The 27,917-nt window shown below is 41.0% G+C and overlaps 1 protein-coding gene across 2 annotated transcripts in view; it reads right to left on the reverse strand.

Annotated features, from left to right (window-relative positions):
- Positions 1 to 27,917, reverse strand: part of CERS6 (ceramide synthase 6) — a 120,151-nt gene that overhangs the window by 63,963 nt on the left and 28,271 nt on the right. For both annotated transcript variants that reach the window (XM_054174836.1, XM_054174826.1), the window contains exons 2-3: positions 19,063 to 19,168; positions 16,792 to 16,922 (exon numbers count right to left, since the gene is read on the reverse strand). In XM_054174836.1, the coding sequence (XP_054030811.1) occupies positions 16,792 to 16,922; positions 19,063 to 19,168 (237 nt within the window). The remainder of the gene's footprint in view (positions 1 to 16,791; positions 16,923 to 19,062; positions 19,169 to 27,917) is intronic.

Below are 27,917 nucleotides of genomic sequence, written 5' to 3' on the forward strand. Positions count from 1 at the left end.
TGCTTTTCCAGGGAAGGGGCCTCTTCTCCCAAGAATGTGGCTGAACAGGCACAAGACCTCTCTGCTCCTGCAGTTTTCCCTTTCTTCCCTTTTGCTTGCAGGAAGACTGGCCAGCCAGGCTGTGAATGCAGGCACTCCCCAGAGTCCCCTCTTTGCAGCATACCCCAGGCAGTGATCAGCCCTCCCCACTGTAAGCTCTGATGCCAAACAAGTGCCTGCTGCCCTGCAATGCTGTGCAAGGATCCAGTTATCCAAATGACTTCTGACAAGCAGACATGAAATAAACCACACTTCCAAACAGTTAACAGTGAAATCTCTTTAAATTTAGCAAGTAGTCATGGGCTCACCACACTGCCTGCAGCTGAAGAAACTAGCTTTCTAGCTCTGAAATTTCCAGGCAAACTGCAGACTCCTGAATTTTTTCCTGTGGACGTTCACTTCAATCAAATTTCAGATTTGCTGTTATCAGTCATCAATGAGTCAACCCCTGGCAGTGGTCAACAGACCTCTGGGCTCAGGTTTTGGGCTGAAAGCCAAACTGAACCTAATGCAAATTCCACAAGTGCAGGCCATCCTCACAGAGAAGGTGAGAAGGCTTGAACTGCCTTGTTTCCCATTTTAATGGACACAGTCTGACTGAACTGGGCAAGCACATAGCTGGGCTATTGCAATGCCTAGCTGAGGCTGAAAACTAATTTTGCTGTACTGATTTCCTGAGGCTTCACTGTGGAAAGTGTGCTCACTGTGATAGTGCCCAAAGGAGCATTTCTGAGGCTGAGTTTAAACAATACTGAATGTCTATTATTTCTTCTGAACAGGAAGCATTGCTAAATTCCCCACATGCCCAATATGACCTAAAGCAGTTCACAGAGTACTAGAGCCAGAAACTTCCTAATTCACAAAAAGGGACATTATCCAATTAATGCTGCTCATGACATAGCCAGAGGTATGCATTCCTTCTAGATGTTTATGTCTAAAGAGAGGTCTTTAGAGTACAATCCCAAAACCAATGGCCTCTGAACTTTTGGGTCAACTTCTCAATATTTGTGACACTGTATATTGACCTATTATAGATCCCATTTTGACCTATTATAGATCCCATTTTAGTTTAAAAACTAAAATACCACACAAACAGCAACCCTTCTCACCAAAACCAACAAATAATCCCCACTAATTTTATTTTTTAAGGCAATAAACCATGTAAAAATACAAGGCAGACCACAGAAAAATAATGCTTAATCCATCCAAAGTGTAGGAGGACTACTAGCACCTCAAATGTTTAATGATCTCACAAATTGTATCACAAGTGCCACGAGGATGATCAGAGGGCTGGAGCACCTCCCCTATGAGGACAGACTGAAAGAGTTGGGGCTGTTCAGTCTGGATAAGAGAAGGCTCTGAGGTGATCTAATTGTGGCCTTGCAGTATCTGAAGGGGGCCTACAAGAAGGCTGGGGAGGGACTTCTCAGGATATCAAGTAGTGATAGGACTAGGGGGAATGGAATGAAGCTGGAGGTGGGGAGATTCAGGCTGGATGTGAGGAGCAAGCTCTTCACCATGAGAGTGGTGAAGCCCTGGAATGGGTTGTCCAGGGAGGTGGTTGGGGTGCCATCCAGGGAGGTGTTTAAGACCAGGCTGGATGAGGCTCTGGCCGGCCTGATCTAGTGTGGGGTGTCCCTGCCCATGGCAGGGGGGTTGGAACTAGATGATCCTTGTGGTCCCTTCCAACCCTGACTGATATACTATGATACTAAGTGTTGATCTTGAAAAACACCTGTGCTTTTATACCAGGCACATGCCAATTCAGGTACTACTGTTTCATTCTGAGCTATCCTTTTGCATGTTTTGTCTTCCCTAGAGAAAACCCAAGCATACAGAATCGGTGACTGGTGCTATCCAACAGGATTGTTAAAGAATTGTGGCAGATGATTGTTAATACTTCACAGCCTGCATCACTATCTAGAAGAGTAAAGCAACAAATTGTCACCTTCTGAAACATCAGCTTTTTACTGAATTTAGAAAATCAGAGTTACAACTCTTTTCCAGGCAGGACTCAAAACAAGAAGAAGGTGATTTGATAAGCCAGGTGGCACACTCTCAGCATTCAGCCTGGTACACATGGTCATACACTTTCACTTGCAAATTTTCAAACAGATCTCCTACAGAACTTCTAATCTGAGTTTCAATCTCATAATCTCCTTCACCTAATAAAATTCTTTTAAAATAAACCAAGAGCTGTATTAAATCCTGCATCTGTATATGCTTGGATCATGACAGACACATATATTGAAAACCCAGAGCAGATCAGAAACACAGCTGGCATGTAGGATGGCCCCATGGCATACCTTTGATTGGTTTCAAAACCAGACAGAAGTGCAATTCTGCTTCAAACAGTCTGCACCCTCCATAAAAGCTTTACTTATGTTCATTCCTGATAAATGTTCTCATATGAAGCTGCAAGTGTGGCAATATGCTTGATGGCAGTAACCTCACTGCTCCAATTCGCTGCCTTACAAGATTTCTGTAATGATAATTTTCTGCATTTCTGCAAAGCCTGGCAGATGCAAGTGGATATAAAGAATGGTAATCTTAAAAATAAAAACTTAAAAGGTAAACAAAATCCTCTTAATTTTTTTTTTTTGGCATGGTGAGTTAGACTGGAGACCCCATGCAAACGTTAAATAGTTCCTGCACTATGGTTATGTAGAAGATATTTAAGGAAGCAGAGAGTTGTGCACAGCTCACTAAGATGTGCAAAATAGCAGGCATGATACACTGAGAAATCTTGATTGCTTTCCTCTTCAATTTTCTGGCTTAAGATTTGACTGACATCTGATTTTCCCCTTGGCTGCAGTTTGAATCAGTTATTTAATATTTAATGTTACAGTGTCACTTGAGACCAGTCCTGTCCTAAATCCATGTGTTCAATCTGTATGCTCTGAATATCTTAAGAGCAAAATTTAGTAGTGCAGGAACAAAAAAGAAAAAAGATAAAAAGAAACACAGTACTAAAATTTGAAGTGATGCAGTTTTATAAATAATAAATCATAATTTATAAAATTAGACCAGAAAATATGCATCATACAGTAAGTGTTTTGGTAATTCCTTCCAGGTTACATAGCTTCTGTTTAATGATTAAGTAATTGTTCTCATCTGATTCCTTTGAGGATTATATGAAATAAAGCTCTGATCTGTTGGCATCACCAAATCTTGCCCAACAAGGAGGTACATGGAAAGCTCATGGCAAAAGCACAAATATAAAACATATCACTGCCGTGCACCCTTCCCTCTGGTCTAATCAACAGAATATTTTTGTCATCAGCAGTGTTCCAGGCACATGGTTAACAAGTTGTGGAGAGAAAAAACAACCCAAAGTCTTTCAAACAGCGACCTCAAGTCTCCATTCTTAGTAGTGAACTCACCAGTCATCTGTTTCCAACCAAGGCCTTTTTTCAGTTCCCCTATGGTTATCACAACAGCCACACTCTTTTCCAGTTCTAGATGAACACAAGGCCCTCCAGACCACTTGCTTTTCACACAGCAATGCTGTCCTAGCCATGATAGCCAACATATATGTAAAAGGCAACTTTTGTGAACAGCTTATATTAGATGTTCCCACTTTTTCTCATGCTAAATGATATGTTCTTGTAGCATTAAGCTGTCTCAGGTCTGTTTTTAGCCTGCTAAAGCAGATGTGATCCCTTGCACATACTGACCTTTACAGAACCAAGGCAAGGTGTTAATGGCCGTTTTTCCAAACACTCCCGAAACTGCCCGACTGTGCAGCACACACCCAGTTTGTGCAGCACACACCCAGTTTGTGCGCAGCAACCATGCTTCCTTGATATTACACAGTTAAAGATGTCTTCTGGCAGGGGGGGTGGGGGTGTTGCTAGTTCTTCACACTCTGTACTTCCATTTAAAAAAACAAAAGCTCACCATTTTCTAGGCAGGAGTTGCAGTGCTGTCACAGTTGAGACTGGAATATAGGCAGTTTGTAGCAGTATATTCAAACCTCACCTTGTCCTTCATTTTCTTTTCCATTTAGCATCCTGAAGAAGTATGTTTACTTGGACATTTATCTTTCTCCCCCTTCCCTACCTCCCAGTCATCATTTGTGGCACCACTGAAACCAGAACCACTATAAGATGCTTACTACTACAAAGGTTGTGCTTGGTGTGCTTTTTATTTTTAAAGATTTACTATATAATCCGCCCATATTCCAAGCACTCCAGAGGACAAGAAATTCTTGCACTATTTGCCATGCAAAAGTGCTGTCAGAGCAGCAATAATAAAGCTAAAGAAGCCAGAAACCCTACCAAGAAGCACCATCTAACCAAACTATACTCATTAATATGAAAATATTTAAATAACTAACTCTAAGGGACAGTATTAACTATTTCAAAGCACAGTTTCTGCATCACCCTGTACTGAAGATCTCCTGTTTGGTAGTCACTATTTCAGCCTGTCGCAGGGCCTCACCCTAGAAGATTCTACCTGCAAGTAACTGGGATTACATGAGCTAATAGAATAAACTGGGTTGGAAGAAACCTTCAAGATCATCACGTCCAACCCATCAACCAATCCAACCCACCTAAACAACTAACCCATGGCACCAAGCACCCCATCAAGTCTCCTCCTGAAAACCTCCAATGATGGCGACTGCACCACCTCCCCAGGCAGCACATTCCAATGGGCAATCACTCTCTCTGTATAGAACTTCTTCCTCACATCCAACCTAAACCTCCCCTGGTGCAGCCTGAGACTGTGTCCTCTTGTTCTGGTACTGGCTGCCTGGGAGAAGAGACCATAATCTGTCTGTCTACAACCTCCCTTCAGGTAGTTGTAGAGAGTGATAAGGTCACCCCTGAGTCTCCTCTTCTCCAGGCTAAGCAACCCCTGCATTAGGCAGGCACTATCTTAACCCCTGTTAGTTTATAGCTTTCAGCATTCAGCAAGCAAAATGGAGGAGGAAAAATAAAAATAAAAATTCGAACAGCCTATGACAAGCTGCCACATGAGCTTACACAGTATTTATCTCTGAAGAAAACATTCAGTTCAGCCTTCTGAGCATGAAAGTACATTATCTGACAACATACTAATAGAGAAAATAACACAGCTGTATGTCTGTAAGGGAAAAACATTAAACAATGTAGAAGCTGATTCTCCTCTGTGAGACAGAGGAGGGAGATGCAAGGAGCAAAGACTTGCATGCCAATTCATTCATTGCCACATATAAAATGAAACCTTACTATCACTATCCTTCAGTGAACGAGGTGTTTTATTCCAGGTTGACTCTTACTGGCAAAGTGTAGAAAACAAGTCATATTCAAGTTTCCTTTGGTAGAGACTGAAATAGGGAAAGATACCAAATAGTTTTGGACTACTGAGTCTGTGTAGTTTGCAGCCTCCTGTGGAAAAGAACAACTTACTGCAGAAGCCATGCCTTTCCCTTCTCCTGATCAACTTTTAAGTCCGATATCACAGATTAAACAAAGACAAGCACCATTACAGATCTGAGAAGTAAACATAATCTTCACTATTAATAGAGAACAACTATTTTATACTATTTGCTATTCTACCTGGATGATAATGGCTTTATTATTGCAAAGTTTCATATAACAGAAATTAAAGCCCTCATATTAGCAGCAGTAAAGTATTTTTAACAAAAGATTTCAATACCTGAAACCTATCACTTTGGAAAGATCTAACAAATTATGAAGAAAAAGCCCAGTACTTCAAGTAGAATTACAGAGAGAAACTGGGAGAAAACTTTGTGCTGAATTCTCAGTTCCTCCCCAAATCATCAAGAGTCAGTTTTTAAGCCCTGTGAATCCCATCTACTAAGTATCAAAAGTAGTCTTCAAGTCTGAAGCATCCCAGACCAAGCCATGGCTTTCCTGGCTATACTTCCCCTATAGTTCTTTCGAAAAATACCAGCTCTATGTTCCTTCACCTTCAAGCCACTTGTCTAGTGTTTGGCAATTTTATTTAAAGCCAAGGACAACCAAAGGCAACAGTGTCTCTTTCATAACCAAGAGCCAGACAATTCAAGGCATGTGGAACATCAGAAAGTAGCAGCTATCGCATTCTTTGCAGCTTTCCTTTAGTTGTCTTTAATGGATATTTTGATGGTAATTTTGAACTAGTGTTCACATTAACTAGAATGTAGGGAATTATTTAATTTCCATAACATAAAATAATGATGAGCACACACAAACTTCAAGGGAATAGCAAACTAGTTAATTTATTATACTCTTGCTTAATAATGGAAACTGCTAACCTTGCTCAGTTCTGGGGTCTGTTTCATACCAATCCCAAACTGAAACCTCTTGAGCAGCATACTACAGAGTTGAAAGAAGTCTGTTCCCACCTTCCCCTTCACCAGATGGTACATCTTTCAAGTGTGATGGGATTGTGAGCCAGACCCAGCATTTTACTATTCAAAACTGAGAAAGAATGATAGGAGGAGTTAGATAAAGCCGTTCACCAGAAAAGCATGAATTCACTCAGGTAGTGTTCATCTAATCACTTATATGGAGCTTGCAGCAAAAAGAGATGCACTCGGAGCATGCCACTGCATAGCACACTATGACCTGCTCCAACACACCACATTTTCCCATTGAGTCCAACCACCAACCTAACACCACCATGGCCATCAAATCACGTCCTGAAGTGCCATCATGTATACATGTTCTCTACTACCACAAGTACTCACCCAGCATGCTTGTAACCATCTTGTGACCCACAACCAGGAAAATCTGACCAGCAAACACTCTGTTCTACAAAGGGTGACCGCTAATCCCAGTATGCATATTATGCTGCCCTATGAAACAGCTGTCTGGTACAAGGCAAAGCAAATGGGAGGACAAAGATGCAGAGATCAGGGAGGTAGCCTTGCCTGCTTAGTAGAGCTGCAAAGGTAGTCTGTTTTGCTGAGCTACAGCCTGAGCCAGCTTGTGCAAATATGTCACACCGCAAAGGCATCAAAAAAGATGTATAATTAAGCTACTTATTCAGCCTGGGCACCAAAGAGATGTGAACTGTCCAAAGCCTAATATTAGTGCTCAGAGACAATGCTGAAAGCATAAACCCAGAGCAAACCCCAGTGTAGCAGCTAGATGAGATGTGAGATTGCCCAAACTCTGCCTCTGGAGAGGTGAGTGCTGAGCCAGGTGTGTGTTGGAGAAGATGTGTGTGTGCAAGGTGTTTAGTTCTGATTCATGAGAAAGTAACTATTTGGGAAGAATTAAAATTTGTGTCAGTGGCTGCACTGTGCTCTCACAACTTTAAAATTAGGACAGCTTGCCAGTCATTAACTCATTCTTGTGTTCAGGGATTCTGGCTTCAAATTACTCTAGGTAACTCAAGGCAACCAATACTGTCTGACCCTCTTTCTCTTGAAGCAGGGAAGCTATCAGTGAAGCAGCTCTGAATGACATCACATGAAAAACCATATTTACATTAAATAAAATCTTTCACCAATACTCTTCTGTTCTGACTTCACATGTCTTAGAGAAAAATGTACATTCAACTCAGCCTACCCTGACATCAGGCAAAGGAATCAGTAATGTACAGAGCTACAGAATGCTGCTCTCACTCTGATGTAAAATGGAGCAGGATTTCTATCTTTGCTTTATATTCTCAAACAGGACTCCAGGCCATTGTGCACAGCAGTAGTTTCCCTTCCTTAAGTCTCAGTACACAAGCCTCATTTGCTTTTACCTTCTTTTAAGGCCTTGCATTCAAGTACATTGCTCTTCCTTTTCTGTAATATTATTAGATAGAATATCCTCAGAGAATAATAGGTCCTTGAATGTATCAATCCCAGAGTCTAGATGTAACTTTTACAGTGCTGTGATAAAATTGCAGTTTTTTACATGCTTACTAACAACTGCCAGACTGTCATTGCTACTCTCTACACTTTAGCTGCCACTTGCTAAATGACTTCAATTAGTCTTCTTTCTTGCTGCTATGACTCATCTCAGCTTCCCTACTACCTGCAGCTATAAAAAAACTCTTCTTGCATTCAATGAAGGACACATCTTCCCTGCTCTGGAACAGTTTCACAGACTCCTCCATCTCCCTCCACATTTCATTGAAAATCTGTGTCCTCCCTTACCAAGCTGCCTCACAAGTCTGCCTCTGCCAGCATCTGAGCACCTACTCCCTACTATGCCCTTCATGTCACAAAAGTTATTTGCTCACATGGCTCTTCTCTTCCTTACGTCTGTATTCCAGTTTCAGCAAGCATGATACATTAGAGTTGAAGACTTAAGATAAGCCTTCACAACAGTTTTCTAAGCAAAGTATGGATACAATACTCTGGTTGCCAAGTAAATATAACAATGTCTTTAATTACAAAATGTTGCTGAATTACTGCCTCAGGAGAGCAGTGAATTTCATAAAAGAAATATGAAATCCTGTTTACATACTCAGTGTGAAAAACTGTTTTCACTATTCAATTTTAAATATGCTCCTTTACTTTTTCATTTAATAACTCTTGGTTCTTTGCACAATGAGACAGGCATTTGCTGTTCTCCATATATTTCCATATGCTTTTATCTTATATTAAGGTGACCCTCTTTCCTTTCTCACTGTCTCTCTGATGTTCTGCACAATCCTTGTAGCATCCAGTCACTGTGCTGCTATTTGCATCTGCAAAGTACCATACTTTCCCATAACATTTAATTCAAAATGACAGTGAACAGCTTGTTCTGCTCACATCAGACTACCAGCACAACGTGTGCAGTGACAGGCCACCAGCTCTATAGGTTTACCAGCAACAAATACAGCTTTTATTGAGTAATACAGATCCAGCCTTTGTTGCCCCCTCTTCCCTTACATTAACACCATCATTAAATCTGTATTACTCAATGTATGAATCTTTAACCAAACATTTCATAAAGTCAAAGTTGCAAGAGGACAACTAGCTTGGATGGGCTCATATGCACTGTGCTCAGGGCTGGAACACTGACGACTATGCGCCCAGGATCTACTTCAATTGTGGTTCTTTTTTGTCACCCCACCCCTCTTTCTTTCCTTCCATCCATGCAAGAATGGTCCATGTCTCTGGAATACTGACTGATGTATCTCACCTTGTCAGAAAGGTATTTTTATAGCCTCACATCAAGTGTGTGCTGCTTGCCCCAGGGTATAATGGAAGCTCTGCTTGGATAACAAGACTATCCCAACTCAAAGTATCGGATTAATAAATTTTATAACTATATCATCTGTCTGGAGGAAACTCTGGAGGGAACTATCTTATCCCTGGATTCTTCTTTAAATACTCTTGGCAAGAGGTAGTAGCATCACCATAGAAGGGAGTCTAGTAGCAAATCAGTTTCCATGAAATGCAGCCCAAGGTAGAGAGTGCCTGGGGAAAATGGAGTGTAACAGTGGAAGTGTAGCCTTGTTTTGCACCTTGGTTTCACTGCAAAGGCAAAAGTGACTTTTTTAGACATTATTTTGGTTGAAGAAAATGGAAGCTGAAAGCTTTGGTTGGCTGTTCGTAGAGAGACACTTAACATAATGAAAACAATAGAGCCTTGCAAGTTTGATAATACCAAGATTCCATTTTTGCTATTAGTTGTTCTTTCTCTAGCATTTCTACCTTAGAAATCACACAGCAGGTTTATGACTCCATTCTTCTGGTGGTTAAGAATCAAACCAAACAAGGACACATTTCTTGCTTTACAAGCAATTTATGGCTATTTAAGAGGCACCAATATACTTTCCCCAGCAGTTTTATGACATACTGCTATCAGGATTCATTGACACAAAGCATCCATATCTTTTAATGGAAAGATACATACCACTTAGTCATATGATATTCAGTAAAAATAAAATAAATGATCAATAAAGACCTTGAGGAAACACCGTGGTGGTGGTCTTTACTTCTGATGAAGGCTGTTGGACTCAACCTTTACTGGTTTTTCAAGTGCAATGAGTAGAAACCAAAAAAGATGTCACATGGAGAAAAAACCAAAAAAAAGGAAAAACTGTGATGGGGCTATTTGTTATAACAACAACAACAACAACAAAAGTTTTTCCCAACAATAGAAAGTCTTGCCAACCATGAAAATTTATGCTATGTGAGAGTAATATCTCAGAAAATTAATTTGAGAAGGCCATACCATTTTACAACAACAGAACATGTAGCAGTTGCTCCTCTTTCCTTTTGATACAAGCTTGGCGTAGCTGGAGCATACAGACAGCAGCAGCAAAGAGTGACGCTGAAAAACTTCTTCCAAGTAGGATGACTCAAAATTTAATTTGCAAGGTGCTACCCTTTTTCTGAGTGAATTTAAAGAAAAAAATGTGCTCACACTGTTTGTTTTTATTGCCTCTAGTCTTGATTTGATACTCCCAAAGGTTAAAAGAATTTAGCTGGGACAGTTTGTCAGCTTGCCATTGGCACTCAGAGAAACTGGGTCAATCACAGCAGCTGACAGCTTCCCTGGCTTTCCCTTTCCAGGTCTTTTTTAACATGGTGGCATTCTGAGTTAGCAGCTTTAGGGAAACCACTTTGTTGCCTCACCTGAGCCAAAGCTGTCTCCTGCCTAAACCTGGCTACTGTGTTTGAAGGAATAGTCCTCCTTTTATTCTTCCTGCCCAACTCTCTTTGTTTTCAGGCCACAGGGGAAACAACAAAAAAACCCAACCAAATAAACAAACAAAACCCACAAACAAACAAAAAAACCCCACCCAACCAAACAAAATGTACATCCAAGCACAGAGATTTCCTACTCCTCACTGATACTACACAATGTGTTCTTCAGACACCATTAACAGACATATAAAGTAGCTGCTCCAATACTGTAAGATCCTGTGAAGCACTGATAAATACTTCACTCAAGGTCACAGAAAGCTAATTGAAAAGAAGTAAAGAAACACAAAAAAGCAAGAAAAATATGCAAATGTCTCAGTCTTTTCACCTGTATAAACAAGCATCAGTCCTATTAACTCTTTCAGCACAGTGTTTCAGAAGAAAGAAACCCTAGTCATTACTTTGAGGATTCCAGTACTAAGCCTTATTGCAGGGTTTGCTGCTAGTTTATGTGACTTTCAGAAGTTTTGGATTTAGCTTGATGCTTCCTCATTTAGGTGAGACTGCTATCCTATTATCATCTGTCAGCAGAAGCCTGTCCCAAGAGCAGATGCAACATGCAGCCCCACAGCAGGACACAGCCCACTGCATGATATTAGGAGAAGGAGCAGCAAAACTAAGTACCTGCCCAGTTAAAAGAAAGAAAATTTTAAAAATCTATCATTATAATAGCCAGAAAAGCGTCTAACTTTTTATCAGCATACTAGTCAGGTGTGCAGCTTCCCTTTCACCAAGCAGCTGGTTGGGTTACTAGTGCTTTAGATGGCCTGAACAGTCCAGAGCAGCAGGGGAGAGGTTGTGCCCCGTATCATCTGTGAGAGCAAGGAGGAACAATCATTGCTGTCCTATGGAAAACAGCAGAGGAAGATCAGGGAGATTTAGTAACTCTGTGACCACTGAACAATAACTATTACACTGACCCCAGAGCACACAGTATGGCTTTACAGACACATCCCTTGTTCTCTTTTCTGGTTGTGAAACACTGGTTACTCCTCTGTTGCACATTGCACAGAGGCAGCTGAAAAACCTGTATTTACAAACTAGAATTAAATGTACCAATAATACCATTTACCAAGTATTTTTGCTTGCATCTCAAAGATCAGTGTATTCAGCAGTGTTCCAAAGCTGATTTAAGAGGGCCTGAGGTTATTAAACATTCAAAGCTAGAAGCTTTCTGATACCTATTTATTTTTTAGTGCTTTATTGCTACGCACAAAGCACAGACTGATGAATTCTTTTATGCACTTTGTTAAGATTTGTATGAGCACAATTCAGAACTGTAGCAACCAAGCAGCCAATTTCTTTCTCTTGCATGTTTATTTTTCCAGTAGAGTTTTGTAGGAATGAATTACTCTGCTAGTCGAGAAAAGCAATATGGAAAAGAAGGTGCAAACCGCCCATATGATTCTCACACAAATGTGCATGAGAAGCAAAAATATCTCTCTATCTATACACATGCACATACATATATTTACAGTTATAGACAGATAAAATCTCCCCAAAAGCAATATGCATAAACATAATTTCCACACCTTAGGAAATAAGTTGCGTCCTGGCTAGGTGATGAGACAGACTCTTCTTTCCACTACATCAAAACTAAAAGATAACCCCACTTCCAGATGCTTTAGTATCCAAGCTTCTTCTAAGAGAAGAATGAAGGTAAAAACAAACCAAAACTAACAAAATCACCAACGCCAAAAAACACCTTTGCCTCTTCAGCTTGCGCTTTCCATGTTTTCACATGCAGACCATGGAATAACATCAAAAATTCTCTTGGCCATATGTTTCTGTCAGTCACTCCTTGGAAACTGTGTAAATGTCTCTAATAAACAGCTTGCTCAAATGTACATAGCTGTAGGACAGACAAGTCATGAGCCTGATGACATTTCAATGTCCCAGCTAATAACTTTAGAGTATCACAGGTTCTTTCCCTTTGCTCTGAACAAGGGAGGAGGAGAGGATGTTTGCCCTTTGTATACTGTTTAGCTTTTGAGAAAAGCAGTTATGCCTACGCACCAGTACTGTGAGCAGCACAACACATGGAAACAGGAAGAAACTGGAAGTGGTTTGGGAATCACTACTGCATTGGCTTTCTGATATTTCTGTGCTATATATATGCCCCAGTGGAGTCACTACAGTATTCGATCCGATTTATATCACCTGCCTATAAATGGATTGATAGCCTTTCGCCTTGTAAAGTACTGCAGGTACTCTCCATGAATTAACACAGAAACCACATAAGCTTCAGAAAAGATTCAAGGTAATCCACTTTCTGTGTTCTCTCATGTGCTGCATACTCAAAATGCAGAGCCCAAGGTCCTTGCCCTACTCTTGTTCAGGACAAAGCTTGTTTTCCTGATGTTGCCATGGAGACAAAGAGAAACTAACTAAAAATAAGAGAAACGCATGGCAGTAGAAAGGTCACTATACACACTCAGCTCATCACATTTTCTGGATCCTTCAGTTTGAAGAAAGAAGCAAACTGTCTAAATTTTCACAAGAGAAAGAAAAGCTATGGACAGACTTTCCCCAACAGCTACTATTGTAATCTAAGAGCCTGAGCACAACAATCTGAGGTTATTGTAGGTGGATGCCTTTCCTAGTGACTACAAACACTCTGTTATTAATGCCAAGTTTCATGTCAGAATTAGGAGAAATCCTTGAGAAACAACCCATTGACTTGCTAGAAAAATGATCCTCAGTACCCCTTTTATTACTTTCTGACTAATACTGGATCATGAATTATCACCTAGTAAAATTACCAATTTCATATTTCAGAGAGGTACTTATCATCATAACATCTGAAATCTTAAGCAAGTACATGATGCCATGAAAGTCTCACCATTAGTAGTCTCCACAGCTCTGGCAACCAAATGGTGCCTTCTTCAGACTGACACACTAAACTCTATGGGGTGATGGCTGGTTAAGGCCCTTGAAAAGCAGGGGTTTTTTTTACTACATTGCTGTGGTATAAACTGTATCGATAAACAGAAGATTTATTTCTCCATTTTTCTTCATATAACTACCATCTGGTAGCCATCTGACGAAGACTGGCAGCAAGGGAATTATTTCATTTGGAAAAAAAAAAAAAGTAGATTTTGCAGTTTTGCAGTTTCTCTACACTGTTTAGGATCAGAAATGAAGTTGCTTGAAAAGAAAAAGAAGGGGAGGGGTAGAGAAAGTGAGAAATCTGGGACAAGAAGAATCTATAATTAAGTTGCTATTTCATTTACCTCAGCCAAGCATGTTTATCACTGAGTTTCACTCAGCCTTTGTTCTGTTGAAGCTTCTCTACATTAAGATAGTACCCACATTACTCATTTGGCAAGGGAGATAAGGCAGTCAGAAACAGCCTACAGCCCTTCTGGCATAGCTGCCTTCTCCTTTGCATCATGGAAAAGTCATTGTGGGCCCAAGGAACAATTTTTCTAGCAGTGAATTAAATCCTCTTCATGTAAAAAGAGCTGGAGGTCTTTTTAAGTCACCCCCTATCTGCTGTGGGTTCTGTCACTTCTCTTCCCAAATCACAGCAATGACAGTTCAAGACACCTTCAACAGTTGAAGGTGCAGGTAGAGATTACTGTCATTTTGCTTGCTCTGTGCCTGCTTATTACATAAGAACACAATTTTTTCTCTGTCAGGGCCACAAGAATCTCCATTGGCACCCCAGGTACTGAAGATACGGAGCATTCCCCTTGTCTTATCTTTCATTGGAGTAAGTGTTTTATGCTGTCCAGAGCTCCAAAGCAGCTGCCTCACATGGACTCCTCATCTAAAAAGCCACCCCATTAAATCAGCAGCTGTGTAATGGCTACAGACCTTATACAGAACATTTCTTTCCTCCAGACACATTGAAGTGAAGCATCTTGTTTAATGTCCCAATAGATTTAGCTAGAAAACTGTTTAACATCCACACTGAGGGGAAAAAGGGTTTCCCTGACCTCCAAATGCCATTCTGAGTACCTACCAACAACTCCATCCAGCATGTGTGACATGACAGCTGGTGGTACACACTGCACCACTGGAAATGCTTATCAGGGCAATGCATGAACAATCTTGGACAACACCACATTCTCACAGCAGCATGTACATATAGAGATGGAGAGGTAACTCCCACTGTACTTTCTACAAGTCGTAAGCACAGAGAACTTGAACTAGCCACTTACTATTATTTATCCACTTTGATTCTTTTTGGACAAGTATTATGATTCCTGTTAAGTACACATATGGCACTAACGCCCAATGGCTCTCTCTAAAGGAAGCTGGTACTTAACTCTATCACTCTAAGTTAATTGCATTCATTACAACTTGACCTTACCCTTAACTTTGTACTCATAGCCCTCATTTGCACGATTTTTCCATAATGCATGCTACAACAGAGGACGTTCTGCACCCATAACTTTCCTATCTGTGTCTGTATTTAATGGTATGTGTAAGAATTTTCCAGCTCTAGGTCAGCCCAAAACTGCTGGCACTAATGCAAGAGTGAAGCCCTTGAATCAAGTTACACCCAAATATACTGCCCAGATATGCTAACAGTAACACAGTTTCAATTTTGTTTTGAGATTCTACAGCCTTTCCTACCAATTAAACACACAAGTGTGTACATTAACAGCTACAGCCCTTGGTGAAAAAAGGTTGCTCTTCATTGACCTCAGAAATTAGCAACTCTAAGACCACAGGCTGCTAGCAACAGGATGACTAGGCTTATCTGTAATCTCACTCAGCCTGGCTTTATTAAATATTAAGTGTGGTCGATATTAGCTGCAAATACCAAGTTAAGGACTTTGAGGCGTTCATCTGTCAGAGTGCTTAGTTTATTAAGGGGTAATCATCTTTAGTCAATTTCTCTGTCTTTCTCTAAAATAAGAAAAAGGACTCTGAGTCTCTGAGCTAGAGATAGTATGCTTAACACCAACTCTTCTAGTTTCTCTCCTATTCAATTTTTGAAGTATCAATCGCTACTTCAATAACATTTCATCTACAGTTTGGCTTTAGAAAAAAATGCCTTAGTATGTTATTTATCCAGGCCCATATAATGAATCTTCCTGTATGTCTCCATGGGAAAGTAAAGTTTAAGGAACACATTTAGGAAACCTACAAAAGGAAAAGGTATGAAATATATATGTATATGCCACAAGTTGTAGCATGTATATATATATATATATATATAAAAACACACAGACACTCCCCTCTTTCTCTGGCTGGTCTGCAGCATTTTTGTGATTTACTTGCAATTTCTTAAAGAAAATGTTTAAGAATTTTTAGGAATAAAAAAAAACCCCAAACTTGGAAAACACGATCAACTAAGATTTGCATTCTAACTTAAGCAGGCTGCCTCCATTTCTGTTGACATTTCCACCTAACACGTTCCAGCTAACAAAAAGCATAACTAGAATTCTAAGCTAACAATACCACAACTACTTGAACAAAAGGGTATAATAAAACAAACACTCATTTAGGGCTTCAGCAATATTTGCTAAGTCTCTTGATTTGGAGCATGTAAAATTTGCCTTAAATGTATAACCTTCCACATCAAAGGAGCTAGAGGGCTGAGGAAGGAATGGGTCTTTCAAATAAACTAATGTTCTTTGTGTTTTGTTATGAATTCAATGGCTGTCAGGCCTTCCTTAAGAAAAACATGTAAATATTTTAGGTAGACTTAATTTTTCATGCTCTTTCAATGTTAAGTATTAATGTGTTACATCCAGCTGGCATGGAAATGCCTCAGATAATAAAAAAATAAATGTTTTTTAGAAAAATGACCTTTATGTTGATAATCAGTTTGAAGAGCAGTGCACCCAAGGAGATGGGCCAGTAGCAGGGAAGAGGTCTGGGATGAGAAAAAAACCCATAACATAACACAGTTGTTAAACCCAACTGACTTCTATCTTTACTCCTCCATCTCTGTCAAGTTGTATAACTGTAAAGAGAGCTTCCCACCCTAAGACCAAGCAATTCATCTCAAAGGATCTGGCTGACACATGATTTCTGAAAGCTTTTCACCACTGAAGTTACAAGAAAAGTACATTCAGACCTCTTCAGGAGAAAGAAGATTGTTTTTCTCATTCAAGAAGTTATATTCTCCCAATTTGTATTGTTTTCTACTCATCTACAAAAGCAAAAGGGAAAACTGATGAGGACATAGGCTCAAGACTCAAGAGAAGAACACACATCCTTACATGCTCTCACAGAACTTTGTAAGAGTGCTGGGCTTTTCCTGGTTGCGTCTTTGTCGAAACCAACGTTGAATACTGCGTACATCCCAGTCCAACTGCTTGGAAAGGCCCTCCAGCCTCTTCTCATCTGGATGCTATAGAATAGAGAAGGATAAAAATTATTTCTTTCCCCAACTGCAGTAACTCCACTTTAAATCTAGAACCATTGTAATTGCCTCTCAGTGTCTTAGAGGTTGCCTGTCAAGACACATCGATACATAGAAATAAACTGACTTTTACAGAACTCTGCTGGCAGACCACACCAAAATACATTCACTGTGACTGTTACTAATCTAGAAGGACATAAGATGCATATTGCATGCAGTTTATTATTAGTAAGAAACTTAACAGGGACAATAGGATGAAAACTTGCTTGAAACTTGGAAAGTGGTAAGTAGAGATAAAATGCCACGAATTTCTTGAGCAGTTGGGCTTACAAACAACCCCCTGCCTCCCACACATTATGCCTTTTCCATCTTCTGCATCTTTGTCCTATTGACTGTTGCAGTAGTGAAAATTGACTGATTTGGGAAGAAGATAGATCCCATGTTTGTGCATCTTAATGTTAAATATTTGGGTCATTAAATGAAGTAACAACTTCAAAAGGACAATCACCTTGACAACAGAGAGAGAGAACTTTTTTTCTGTAAAATTAGCTACACAATTATTCTACAAAGCAGCAAATGTGGAACTACTAGAGTGGCTTCTAACCAGTGCAGAGGTACTGGGAGGTGGGGGGCGGAAAGGGACGGTCCTTAATCTGAATACTGTACAGAGAAGAGTGGTACAGGCTACATTTCTAATCATGCAGCAATTCTACATATACAGTACTGGCTGGGGACTATTGATGTATTTTTCCTGATAACAGGGAACTGCTGCACGTAACTCAAAAACCAAAGCTAGCTAAATGACACAGTTTATTTGAGAGCAGCTACCAGACAGCCCCACCAAACTCTTGCAGGAAAGTAGATACTTTCCTTTGGAGCTCTTCCCATTCATCTCTGCGCATGGGGCGCTGGGAGCTGTGTGTGCCAGCTCCTACCATGACTCACAGGAATCAGTGAGATCACTTCACGCACTCAGGCCCTGCGTCAGACTAGCATATTCTGCAAGCAAACATTTTGAATTATTTTTTTTTAAGTCCCATTCTTCCTCCATCTGAGTCTGGGTGAGAGCACATGCTAAAGATTTTAGAAACAAGGTATGTGCAGGTCCCTTCCTGAAAACAGGACAAAACCCATACCTAGTGTCATGGTGATTTCAGGATAGGATAGTATAGGACACACGTGCAAGACATCTATGGCATATTTCACTGTCCCTGACACTGAACCCAATTTTGCCTTTGCTGCAGCCCAGAGTCCAGGTGGGACTGGAAAGTTCCTGCTGCACAGTGGCTTCATCCTTCAGGCCTCCACAGACCTTTCTGCCACAAAGCAGCTGACCACCAAGGTCTTCAGGAGATGCTAAATGACACCTATCACTGCTCACTAATATGGCAAAGCTCAGGATGCTTCAAAAGCATGGAAGGGATGACATAAAGGTTTACTTGTCATAGAGTGAGACCAGTATAAACAAGAGACATAAATGGTGGAGGAAAAACTTGTATGGTACAGAAAAAAAATGTGCAAGTTCTGAAACATCATTTGGTCATTTCCCTCAACTTCTCCAGCTTTTCCCCCACAGTTTCAAAGGACATTTATTGCAATGTAAACAGCTGGGACACCAGCAAAGCTACTGGCACTCTAAGCTCAGGCAGTTTCCCCAGAAGGAGAAGATAATGAAGTTTCATGGAAAACATAGTAAGGCAAATCTTACTGACTCACAATTCACTCTTTCAAATAAAAAAGAAAACAAACCCCAACCCACCCCCCAAAACCTCAAAAAAAACCCCAAAAAAACCCCACAAACCCAAAACAACCATTAAAAAACCCTGATCATTTTGTAGAAAATTCTAAAAGATCAGAAGCAAAAGAAAGTAGGTGGCCATATAGCACCTACAAAATGTTTCTGTAACAACTGTTTTTTTGATTAAAAGCTCACAGGAGATGTCATGAAGGGATGCACAACTGCTCAGGCTGTCATGCCAGTGACAACCTTGACACTGGCAAGTTCTGACTTTAGCAGTAAAATTGCAGCATTGCATTTATCAGTTAGCTTTGTTTTGTTCAGACATGTTTCTATCCCCCTTTAGCCATATCCCATTTTATAAGGGGGTATTTCAATTAAATACTCTACCTTTGTAATAGCTGTGAAAACTTTTTCCAGGATAGCATTAGGTTGAGCTTTCTGTGGTCCATTGGCTTGGACTTTAAGGCCTAAGGCACATGGTTTAGCAACAAACCTGTAAGAAACACAAGAATGAAAATCCAAGTGAAATCCTTCAGTTATTTACTTCATTACTGTTACCAATCAATGACATGGTAAATAGGCAAATGTTATAACCCTGCCAACAAAAACAATACGTTGTGCTACAGCTCAAGAGCAAGCTCAGACAGGCAATTACATTGCAAAATAGATAACGCTACTTTGAAGAATGAAAGGAACTCTGTGGAGCACATGAAACAGAGATTTCCTTTCATCTTGGAAAAAAAAAAGAAAAAGATAGAACAGAAGCATGAAAGGAAGGCCTCCTGGAGAAGTCCCAATCAATTAAGAGAGCAGGGCAGCTTGCAGAGGTGAGGAGCACATAATATTCTCCTACTCTTGTCGTAGTTTGGGCTGGGTGCCCTCTGCTACAGGGGTGTTTCCTGTGTCCAGAAGTCCAGCCCAGTGGGTGGGCACAGGAAATTATATATTTCTACCATAATCCCTTGCACCATTATAAATTTTGCGGCGGGGTCTGGCACTTCCTCTTTCCTTCCCTCTCCGAGACTTGGTAACTGGGGGAGAGATCTCCTGGCCATGGACCTGATTCAGGCCCAAGGCCATGGGGGAATGGGCAGTCTCAGATCTGGCCAGCTGAGACCAGCCTAGCAGTACGGGGGGGGAAGAAGGAGCCCTGGGGGTTTTGGGTGCACCCTCAGGTGGGGTTGGGGTCTTTCTGGGTTTATTTTGGTTTCTTTCTTGTCACTATGTTTCCTTTTTTGTGCACACTCACTGTTCTCTATTTAAACTCTCCACTACTTTTGCAATCAGTTTGTCTGAGTCGTTATTTCTGCGCGTGGTGGGGATGGGGTCTGCCCCAACCCATTACAACTCTCCAAACAGAGCCTTGCTCATAAATTGATTTCCAGAGTTGCTACTGCCTGAGGACTCAATTTGCACACCGAAAACTCCAAGTCCTTAAAAGCAGCAACCACTTGAGCAGCCCAGTCAATACAATTTTCTGAAACACAAAGTTTAAATGGTGTTGAGCCATGTCTCAAAGCCTTTGCTCCTCCTCCATACTCTTCTGCTAAAATAAGAAGCTGTCACAAAACCAAACACCAATCCATAAATTCATCCAGTTTATAAACTGTCTCCCATACCTTTTAGAGATGAATTACATAGCTTACATGACATATATCAAAACCCATCATTCCACTCATTAAAAACTAAATTATTTGTAACTATGAGTCCAACTCTGGAACTCCCATGAAAGCTACAAAGTCTGTACAGGAATTATATTCATATATGACCAACATGTACTTCTGCCATATATAATCCAAGAGATAGTCTAAAATATGCCTCTGATTACAGCCCAAAACTTAAGGAGTGCACATCTCCTCTGATTAGCATTTTATTTTCTGGAAAGGTACTACAGCCTTGCACAAAGCATCTGCATAAAAACATCCCTGAGTCTGCTCCTACATGATTTATACTAACAGATTAAAAATTCCATAAAGCCATGAGGCAGAACCCTGGCTACAAAGTCCTCATAAACACCAAGAACAGCCTTTCATGTCTACAAAGACATTTGAGTTAACCGCTTGCCAGTGCATGATGAAGGCTTGAATCTTCCCTTCCTGTGCTGATGATGCATCTACATGGAGAAACGTAAGAAAACTACAGTCAATGTGAAGTGTGCAGAGCATTTCTGACTCATTTTCAAATGTAATGAACTCTACTTTGAGCTAAGTGCTATACTCGGATTACATGTATACAGCATCTCTGAGAACTTGGCAAAATCTCTCACTTGGACAAGTTCAAGTGGTGCTTGCATAAAAGACTACTCGTGTTGCTAACACCAGTCAGCTGTGAGCTTCATAACAAAAAAACCCAAGCAAGCTTTTTCGGCAAATTAAGTACATCTGTCAAATCTCATAGTCTCCTATCAGCATATTTACAAATACAAGGGGAGGCAGTTAAAAACAGCAAAAGCTATTCTCCATATTAGAGGTGCCCAAATCTGTTTTGAAGAGTCTGGCTTCCTTCTTGAAAGACTGGTATAGGATAAATTTTCCCAGCTTCTCTACTATATGCTCTTTTAATCAGAGATTGTTCCAGCAATTTATAATTGTCTAACTTGCTAGACATTGCTTGCTGGTTTTACAGAGAAACAATCTAAATCTGCTCTAACTACAATCTAAATTTGCTCTAACTTCAATACCTCCCATCAAATTATATGAGCAGAAGAGGCTTGTTTCTAAGCAGATGCTCAATACATTTAGTGCCATGACACAGAGAAACAACTAATTAACTTTTTGTTGCTATTTTTGTTTACCTGACCAACTTAATTCACAATTTACATATACATAGAATACACAGAATAAACCAGGTTGGAAGAGACCTTCAAGATCATCGCGTCCAACCCATCAACCAATCCAACACCACCCAAACATCTAACCCACGGCACCAAGCACCCCGTCAAGTCTTCTCCTGAAAACCTCCAATGATGGCGACTCCACCACCTCCCCAGGCAGCCCATTCCAATATATTACTAGTGGAAAAAAAAATGTCAGAAAAATCATAGTAATCCTAGGACAAATTCACTAGTAGGGTAGCCACTTCAGTATACCTATCCCAGCACTGATTTTGGCTTAACATTTCCTAACACCTTCTGCTACAGAAGGGTCACCAGGATACAATGTCTGAAGCACAGGCAAAGCTCTTAATCCAGTTAACCTCATCCAGTAGTTACACAGGAAATAAGCTTCACAAAAATTTGTGAAGTGTACTGGGAAAGAGGTCACAGCTCACAAGTGAAAACTGTTCAAAAGGTAAGAACCTGCTTTCCAAAAAAAGATGCCTAGAACTTGGCTTGGTACATCAGCAAAAGCTGCACTGAGCACCACAACTGTTGCCTTGGGCAGCAGCACAGAATTCAGAGCTGACTCTTTCAGAGGGACCTTCTCCCATCCTTCTGAAACAACTTCAGAAAAATATACACATGCACTTGGCCTTTCATCTCTAAGATCCAATGCTTTTCCTTCTCTTCTTGTTAGAGAGGCATTAGCCATCATTTCCATACCAGCATCATTATCCCGTATCTCCCAGCAAATTATACAAACTAAGCACTATACTGTGGAACCTATCTGCGTTGCAAGAGAATTCAGCTTACTGAGTTAATGAGGTTTTGTCTGTCTTTGGCTCAGATTATTGGACAGTACTTACATACAATAGAGTGGGGGGAAACTTTTGCTGGAAAATCAGGAGTTTGGGGTTTGTTTAATTTTCAAGGTTTTGAGAACTTCTTGTTAATGTTTAGAACTGAGAAACTTTTTCAACAAGCTAACACTTTTTGACCTCAACATTATTCTAAGTCTCATCAAAAGGCTTTAAAAACAACCCAACCCAACCAACCCTAAAAAACAACCCACACAGCAGTCACCAATATCCTACTATTCCTTAAGGATAAAGCTGGGAAGCTCCTTCCTGAAAAGGAGCATGCTCTTCCCTCGTAACAAAAATCAAAGTACAAGTCAAACTCACAGTATAAAATGCATCTTTTACAATACTTGGACCTTGGGGAGCATGGCTGCCAGCAGCCTGCAGTGCCACTGAGGACTGGGGGAACTAGTGGTGTGGAATGAGAAACTACTCATGCAAAATCAGGACGTGCAATCCTACATTTTAGTGAGCACAGGTATTTGCTAAAATCTGGCACAGGCAGAGCCCTAGAACATGGGGATGACAGAAGTCAATGCATTGCTGCACATGGGCTCTATTGGGATTGCTCCATTTGCCAGATACCCCTTGAATATCATTTGCTAGTACCTAAGTATGACACCACTCTCGTAAGACCCCATCTGGAGTAATGCATCCAGCTCTGGAGCCCCTATTACAGGAAATATGTGGATGTGCTGGAATGTGTCCAGAGAAGTGTCACAAGGATGATCAGAGGGTTGGAGCACCTCTTGTATGAGCACAGACTGAAAGAGTTGGGGCTGTTCAGTCTGGAGAAGAGAAGGATCCAAGGAGACCTTATTGTAGCCTTCCAGTATCTGAAGAGGGCCTACAAGAAAGCTGGTGAGGGACTTTTTAGGGTCTTGGTAGTGACAGGACAAGGGGGAATGGATCCAAGCTAGAGGAGGGCAGTTTTATATTAGACATTAAGAAGAAATTCTTCACCATAAGGGTGGTGAGATGGTGAGACACTGAAACAGGTTGCCCAAAGAGGTGGTGGAAGCCTCATCCCTGGAAGTTTTTAAGGCCAGGCTGGTTGTGGCTCTGGGCAACCTGATCCAGTGGAAAGTGTCCCTGCCCATGGCAGGGGGGCTGGAACTAGATATCTTTGAGGTCACTTCCAACCCTGACAATTCTGTGATTCTGTGAAGTATTGTCACAGCTCCTGTAATGCTAAATCACCACTCCCATGCATTTTTTTGCTGCCTTTTGACAGAAAATATTTTTTTCTTTAATATATCAAAGATGGATATAAAAAGCAAGTTGAGGAAAAACACTACACCTGTAACACTTGATGCCACTGACATAAACTGACAACAGCACATAAATGTATGTACACATACATATATTAGCTGTATATAACTATTCTATCTCTGCTTGCAAGAACAATGTTTCACCTTCAGAAAGGTTTTAGTTATTTTTCTGCTGGGAAACAAAGTGCTCTGTAAATGCAGCATATTGGTCTAGCACAGCAGCATTCAGTATTAAATGGCTTTTCGTCCTTTGGATGCTATGTAAATGCATAATATAAAGTTTCATTTTACTCAACAGTCTACGAAAGGTAGCTGTGGAAAAAAAAGGAATTTAGTAGCTATATTTCAGGCCAGACCCTGCTGATCTTGGCCCCAGTTCCAGCCCTGTTCACACATACTGCTAAACTAGACCAGTGAGCCTCATCTCCATCCCTGGAAAAATGATGGAGCAGCTCATTCTGGAGGTCATCTCTAGGCACTTGGAAGAGAAGATGATGATCAGGAGCAGTCAGCATGGATGTACCAAGGGGAAATCATGCCTGACTAATCTAATAGCCTTCTATGATGTTGTAACTGAATGGGTAAATGCAGGGAGACCAGTGGGTGAAGTCTACCTGGACCTTCGTAAGGCTTTTGACATTGTCTCCCATAACATCCTTGTGAGTAAGCTCAGGAAGTGTGGGACAGAAGAACAGACAGTGAGATGGATTAGGAACTGGTTACAAAATAGAGTCCAAAGAGTGGTGGTCAATGGTGCCAAGTCCAGCTGGAGAGTTGTAACTATTGGAGTTCCCCAGGGATCGGATGAGTTCCCAGGGATCAGTACTGGGTCCAGTCCTGTTCAACATCTTCATCAATGACATTGATGAGGGGACAGAGAGTTTGCTCAGCAAGTTTGCTGATGATACCAAACTGGGAGGCTTGGCTGATATGCCTGAAGGCTGTGCAGCCATTCAGTGAGACCTGGACAGACTGGAGAGCTGGGCAGAAAGGAACCTAACGAGGCTCAACAAGGATAAGTGGAGAGTCCTTCATCTGGGAAGGAATAATAAACTGCACCAGTACAGGCTGGGAGGTGATCTGCTAGAGTGTAGCCCTGTGGAGAAGGACCTGGGAGTCCTGGTGGATAACAAGTTGGATAACATGGGACAGCAATGTGCCCTTGTGGCCAAGAAGGCCAGTGGGATCCTGGGGTGCATTAAGAAAACTGTGTCCAACAGATTGAAAGAGTTCTCCTCCCCCTCTACTCTCCCATTGTGCATCCAGTTTTGGGCTCCCCAGTTCAAGATGGACAGGGATCTACTCGAGAGAGTCCAATGGAGAGCTACCAGAATGATTGAGGGGCTGAAGCACAGGCCCTGTGAGAAGAGGCTGAGAGACCTGGGGCTGCTTAGTCTGGAGAAGGGAAGACTGAGAGGGGATTTAATAAATGTTTATAAATATCTGAATGTCAAGAGGGAGGGGACAGGCTCTGCTCAGTTGCACCCTATGATAGGACAAGGGGCAATGGATATATACTACAACACAGGAAGTTCCACCTCAACATGAGAAGGAACTTCATCACTGTGAGGGTCACAGAGCACTGGAACAGGCTCCCCAATGGGGCTGTTGAGTCTCCTTCTCTGGAGACTTTCAAGATCTATCTGAATGCACTCCTGTGTGACCTGTGCTAGATTCTATGGTCCTGCTCTGGCAGGGGGGTTGGACTTGATGATCTCCAGAGGTCCCTTCCAATCCCTAACATCCTGTGAACTCTTTTGATTCATTCAGTCATTAAACCTATTTAATTCTTCCTCTCACAAGTAGAAAGGTTAGGGAGGAGTCTACCTCAAGTTATTGGTTAGGTCACAATAGGACTGACTGTAGAAGAGGTTATTCAGCCACTGTTACAGGAATACTCCAGCATGGTCTCTACCAGCAGTGCTCCAGTTGCTTATCCTGTTACTACTGTTACGATGAAAATGGGACACAAACTAACCCAGCAACTTACAAACAGAAGTAGCTATGTTTTCCAAGCATGGAAGTAATTGATTTATTTTAATGTACACACGCATGAAGTTACACATATTTCAGTTTCTCCTGAAACTCTGTAAGACTGAAGAGCTGAAGTGGGGAGGAACTGCATGCCTTCTCCAGAATATCAATGAGAATTGCTCAAACGTAGAGAAAGGTCACAAATAAATATTTTTGTAGCCAGCTGCCTAATGCTTTCTTTCTTTGTAATGTCTAAAAATAAAGAGTTTAATCACACTGCAACATTCCAAATGCAGATGAAACAGAGGAAGAAAGGAACAGAAGGGGAGATGTACTCTAGTCACCTCCACCTCTGAAACACTGTGCATCCTCTCAGCTGGCATCCATCAGCATCACAAAGGCTGGATATGGCAATACATCACTCACTCTTTCTGCACACATTAAAATCAGGATACATGAGTCAGGGCCAGCGGTAAAATGCAGCTCTTCAAAACTCTAGCCCACTGTTAAAGGTCAGTGGAGATAAAAATATCCTTCCAACTTTTAAAAAGCTGTGGCTTAGGGACCTTCTAGACCAAAAAAGGCATATTTGCATGCAGCAGTCCCCAAAGAGCTGCCTCTCCCTCCCCAAGCTTCACTAGTAGCTTGCTGAGCCTATGCGAACTTACAACAGTCTCTGGCAGAGCTCTCCAGCATAAATTCAGACTGTGTGAAGACAACTATTTCCCTAATTTTGAACTTGACACTTGCAAGTTTCATCTTTTCTGTGCCACTCCTGATCCTATAGTTCATCTCCTACTCCCCAATGCCATCTCTTAAAATGGGGAGCTTATACATCCCTTTATTTCAGCAAGTCTGGAACAACCGAAGCCATAAATTATCTACATATCAAAAGACACGTGACTCAATTGCAACGTGGCACAGAGGAAAGAGCAAGAAGAAAGCACAGATAAAGGAAAGATTGACAATGTCATTTTCAAATTGCAGTAGGTCACCCTCATACACTGACTCTGTTCTACACCCACCAGGAAGTGCAGCATTACTTATCTTTCACTTTGGTCACATTTTCAGCATGTGAGCAAGGAAAAAACCATTATGAGCAATACTAGTGTTTACATTAAAGCCATAGCCATGGAACATCATCTATCAGCTTCGAGGGATGTACACACACTTAATGCAGCTCTCCTTCACCCACCCATGCAGCTTCCAAGATGCAAAAAGAAGCTGCAATTACCTGCCACTTGGACATGACCTGAAAGGTCTTAAGTCACTCAGAGCAACTGTCTAAAGAGGTAAAATCCTTAGCAATCCTTTGGATAAATAACATGTTTGTCTGCTAGAAAGTCTATGCTAGTCCTCCAGGTTCTTTTGTGGACATTAAGTGATACCTCACTGTACTTATGTCCTCTTATATTTTAATTTATTTTCTTTACTCTGATCTATTTACTACCAGGAGGCAAAATAATGAAAGATGTAGTTAAAAATCTCTAGTCACAAAACAGAACTGACCAGTTCGGCAACATCCTCCTGGAAAATACTAAAGGTGTCTGAAATGTTGAGAAATTATATAGTTCATCTAGAACAGGAACTCATTAAGTTATGTCAGGTTAGCATGCATTTTTTGAAAGCAAAGATAAAAGATGTTCCATGGAACATTAGAAAATTTAAGTCCTCAAAATGTTTTGGTGCTTGTTGGGCTCCAAGATCCCACCCTGTTGCCTTCCTCCTTGGGTTATGCAATGAGCATCAGGGCAAGGACAGCTGCTGCATTACCACCAATGCCCAAACTTCTGCCCATCTGCAACAAATGAGTATTTGTTCAGCCTGCCTGCACAATTTACAGGCATGCTCTACTCCTGAACACTGTCTCATGCTACCTGGGAGAGGCACAAACTTCAGGTCTTGAAAGAAGATGGCACATGATGAAGTATTTAAATATTTGTAAGCTTCCTCTTTGTCCTCTTGGGAGTTTGGCTTCTCCACTGTGAGTGCGCTGTTATGGTACATGACAGGAAAGATTTAAGTATGTGCCTCAGTCTTACAGACCAGTACCTGTGGTACAAATCCTGTTTTTCTCTACATGAGCAGGTAGGACATATTTCAGGAACTTTCCTGCTTAGATGAAAGCTCACTAGATCTTTACTCTGGTGAAAACTGTTCCCTTTGAAGAGGGAACAGGTCATGGATACCACACAGCAGGATTTTATTTCTGTAAGTACTCAAAATAGGGATGGTTGGTTTGACTTGGAGGTTAAGCTTTCATCCCAAGAGCTAGGTCATAAAACCATCAAACCTTTTGAGGGAACTTCATGATGAACC

This window comes from Dryobates pubescens, chromosome 2, assembly GCF_014839835.1.
Source record: "Dryobates pubescens isolate bDryPub1 chromosome 2, bDryPub1.pri, whole genome shotgun sequence".
Taxonomy (NCBI): Eukaryota; Metazoa; Chordata; class Aves; order Piciformes; family Picidae; genus Dryobates; species Dryobates pubescens.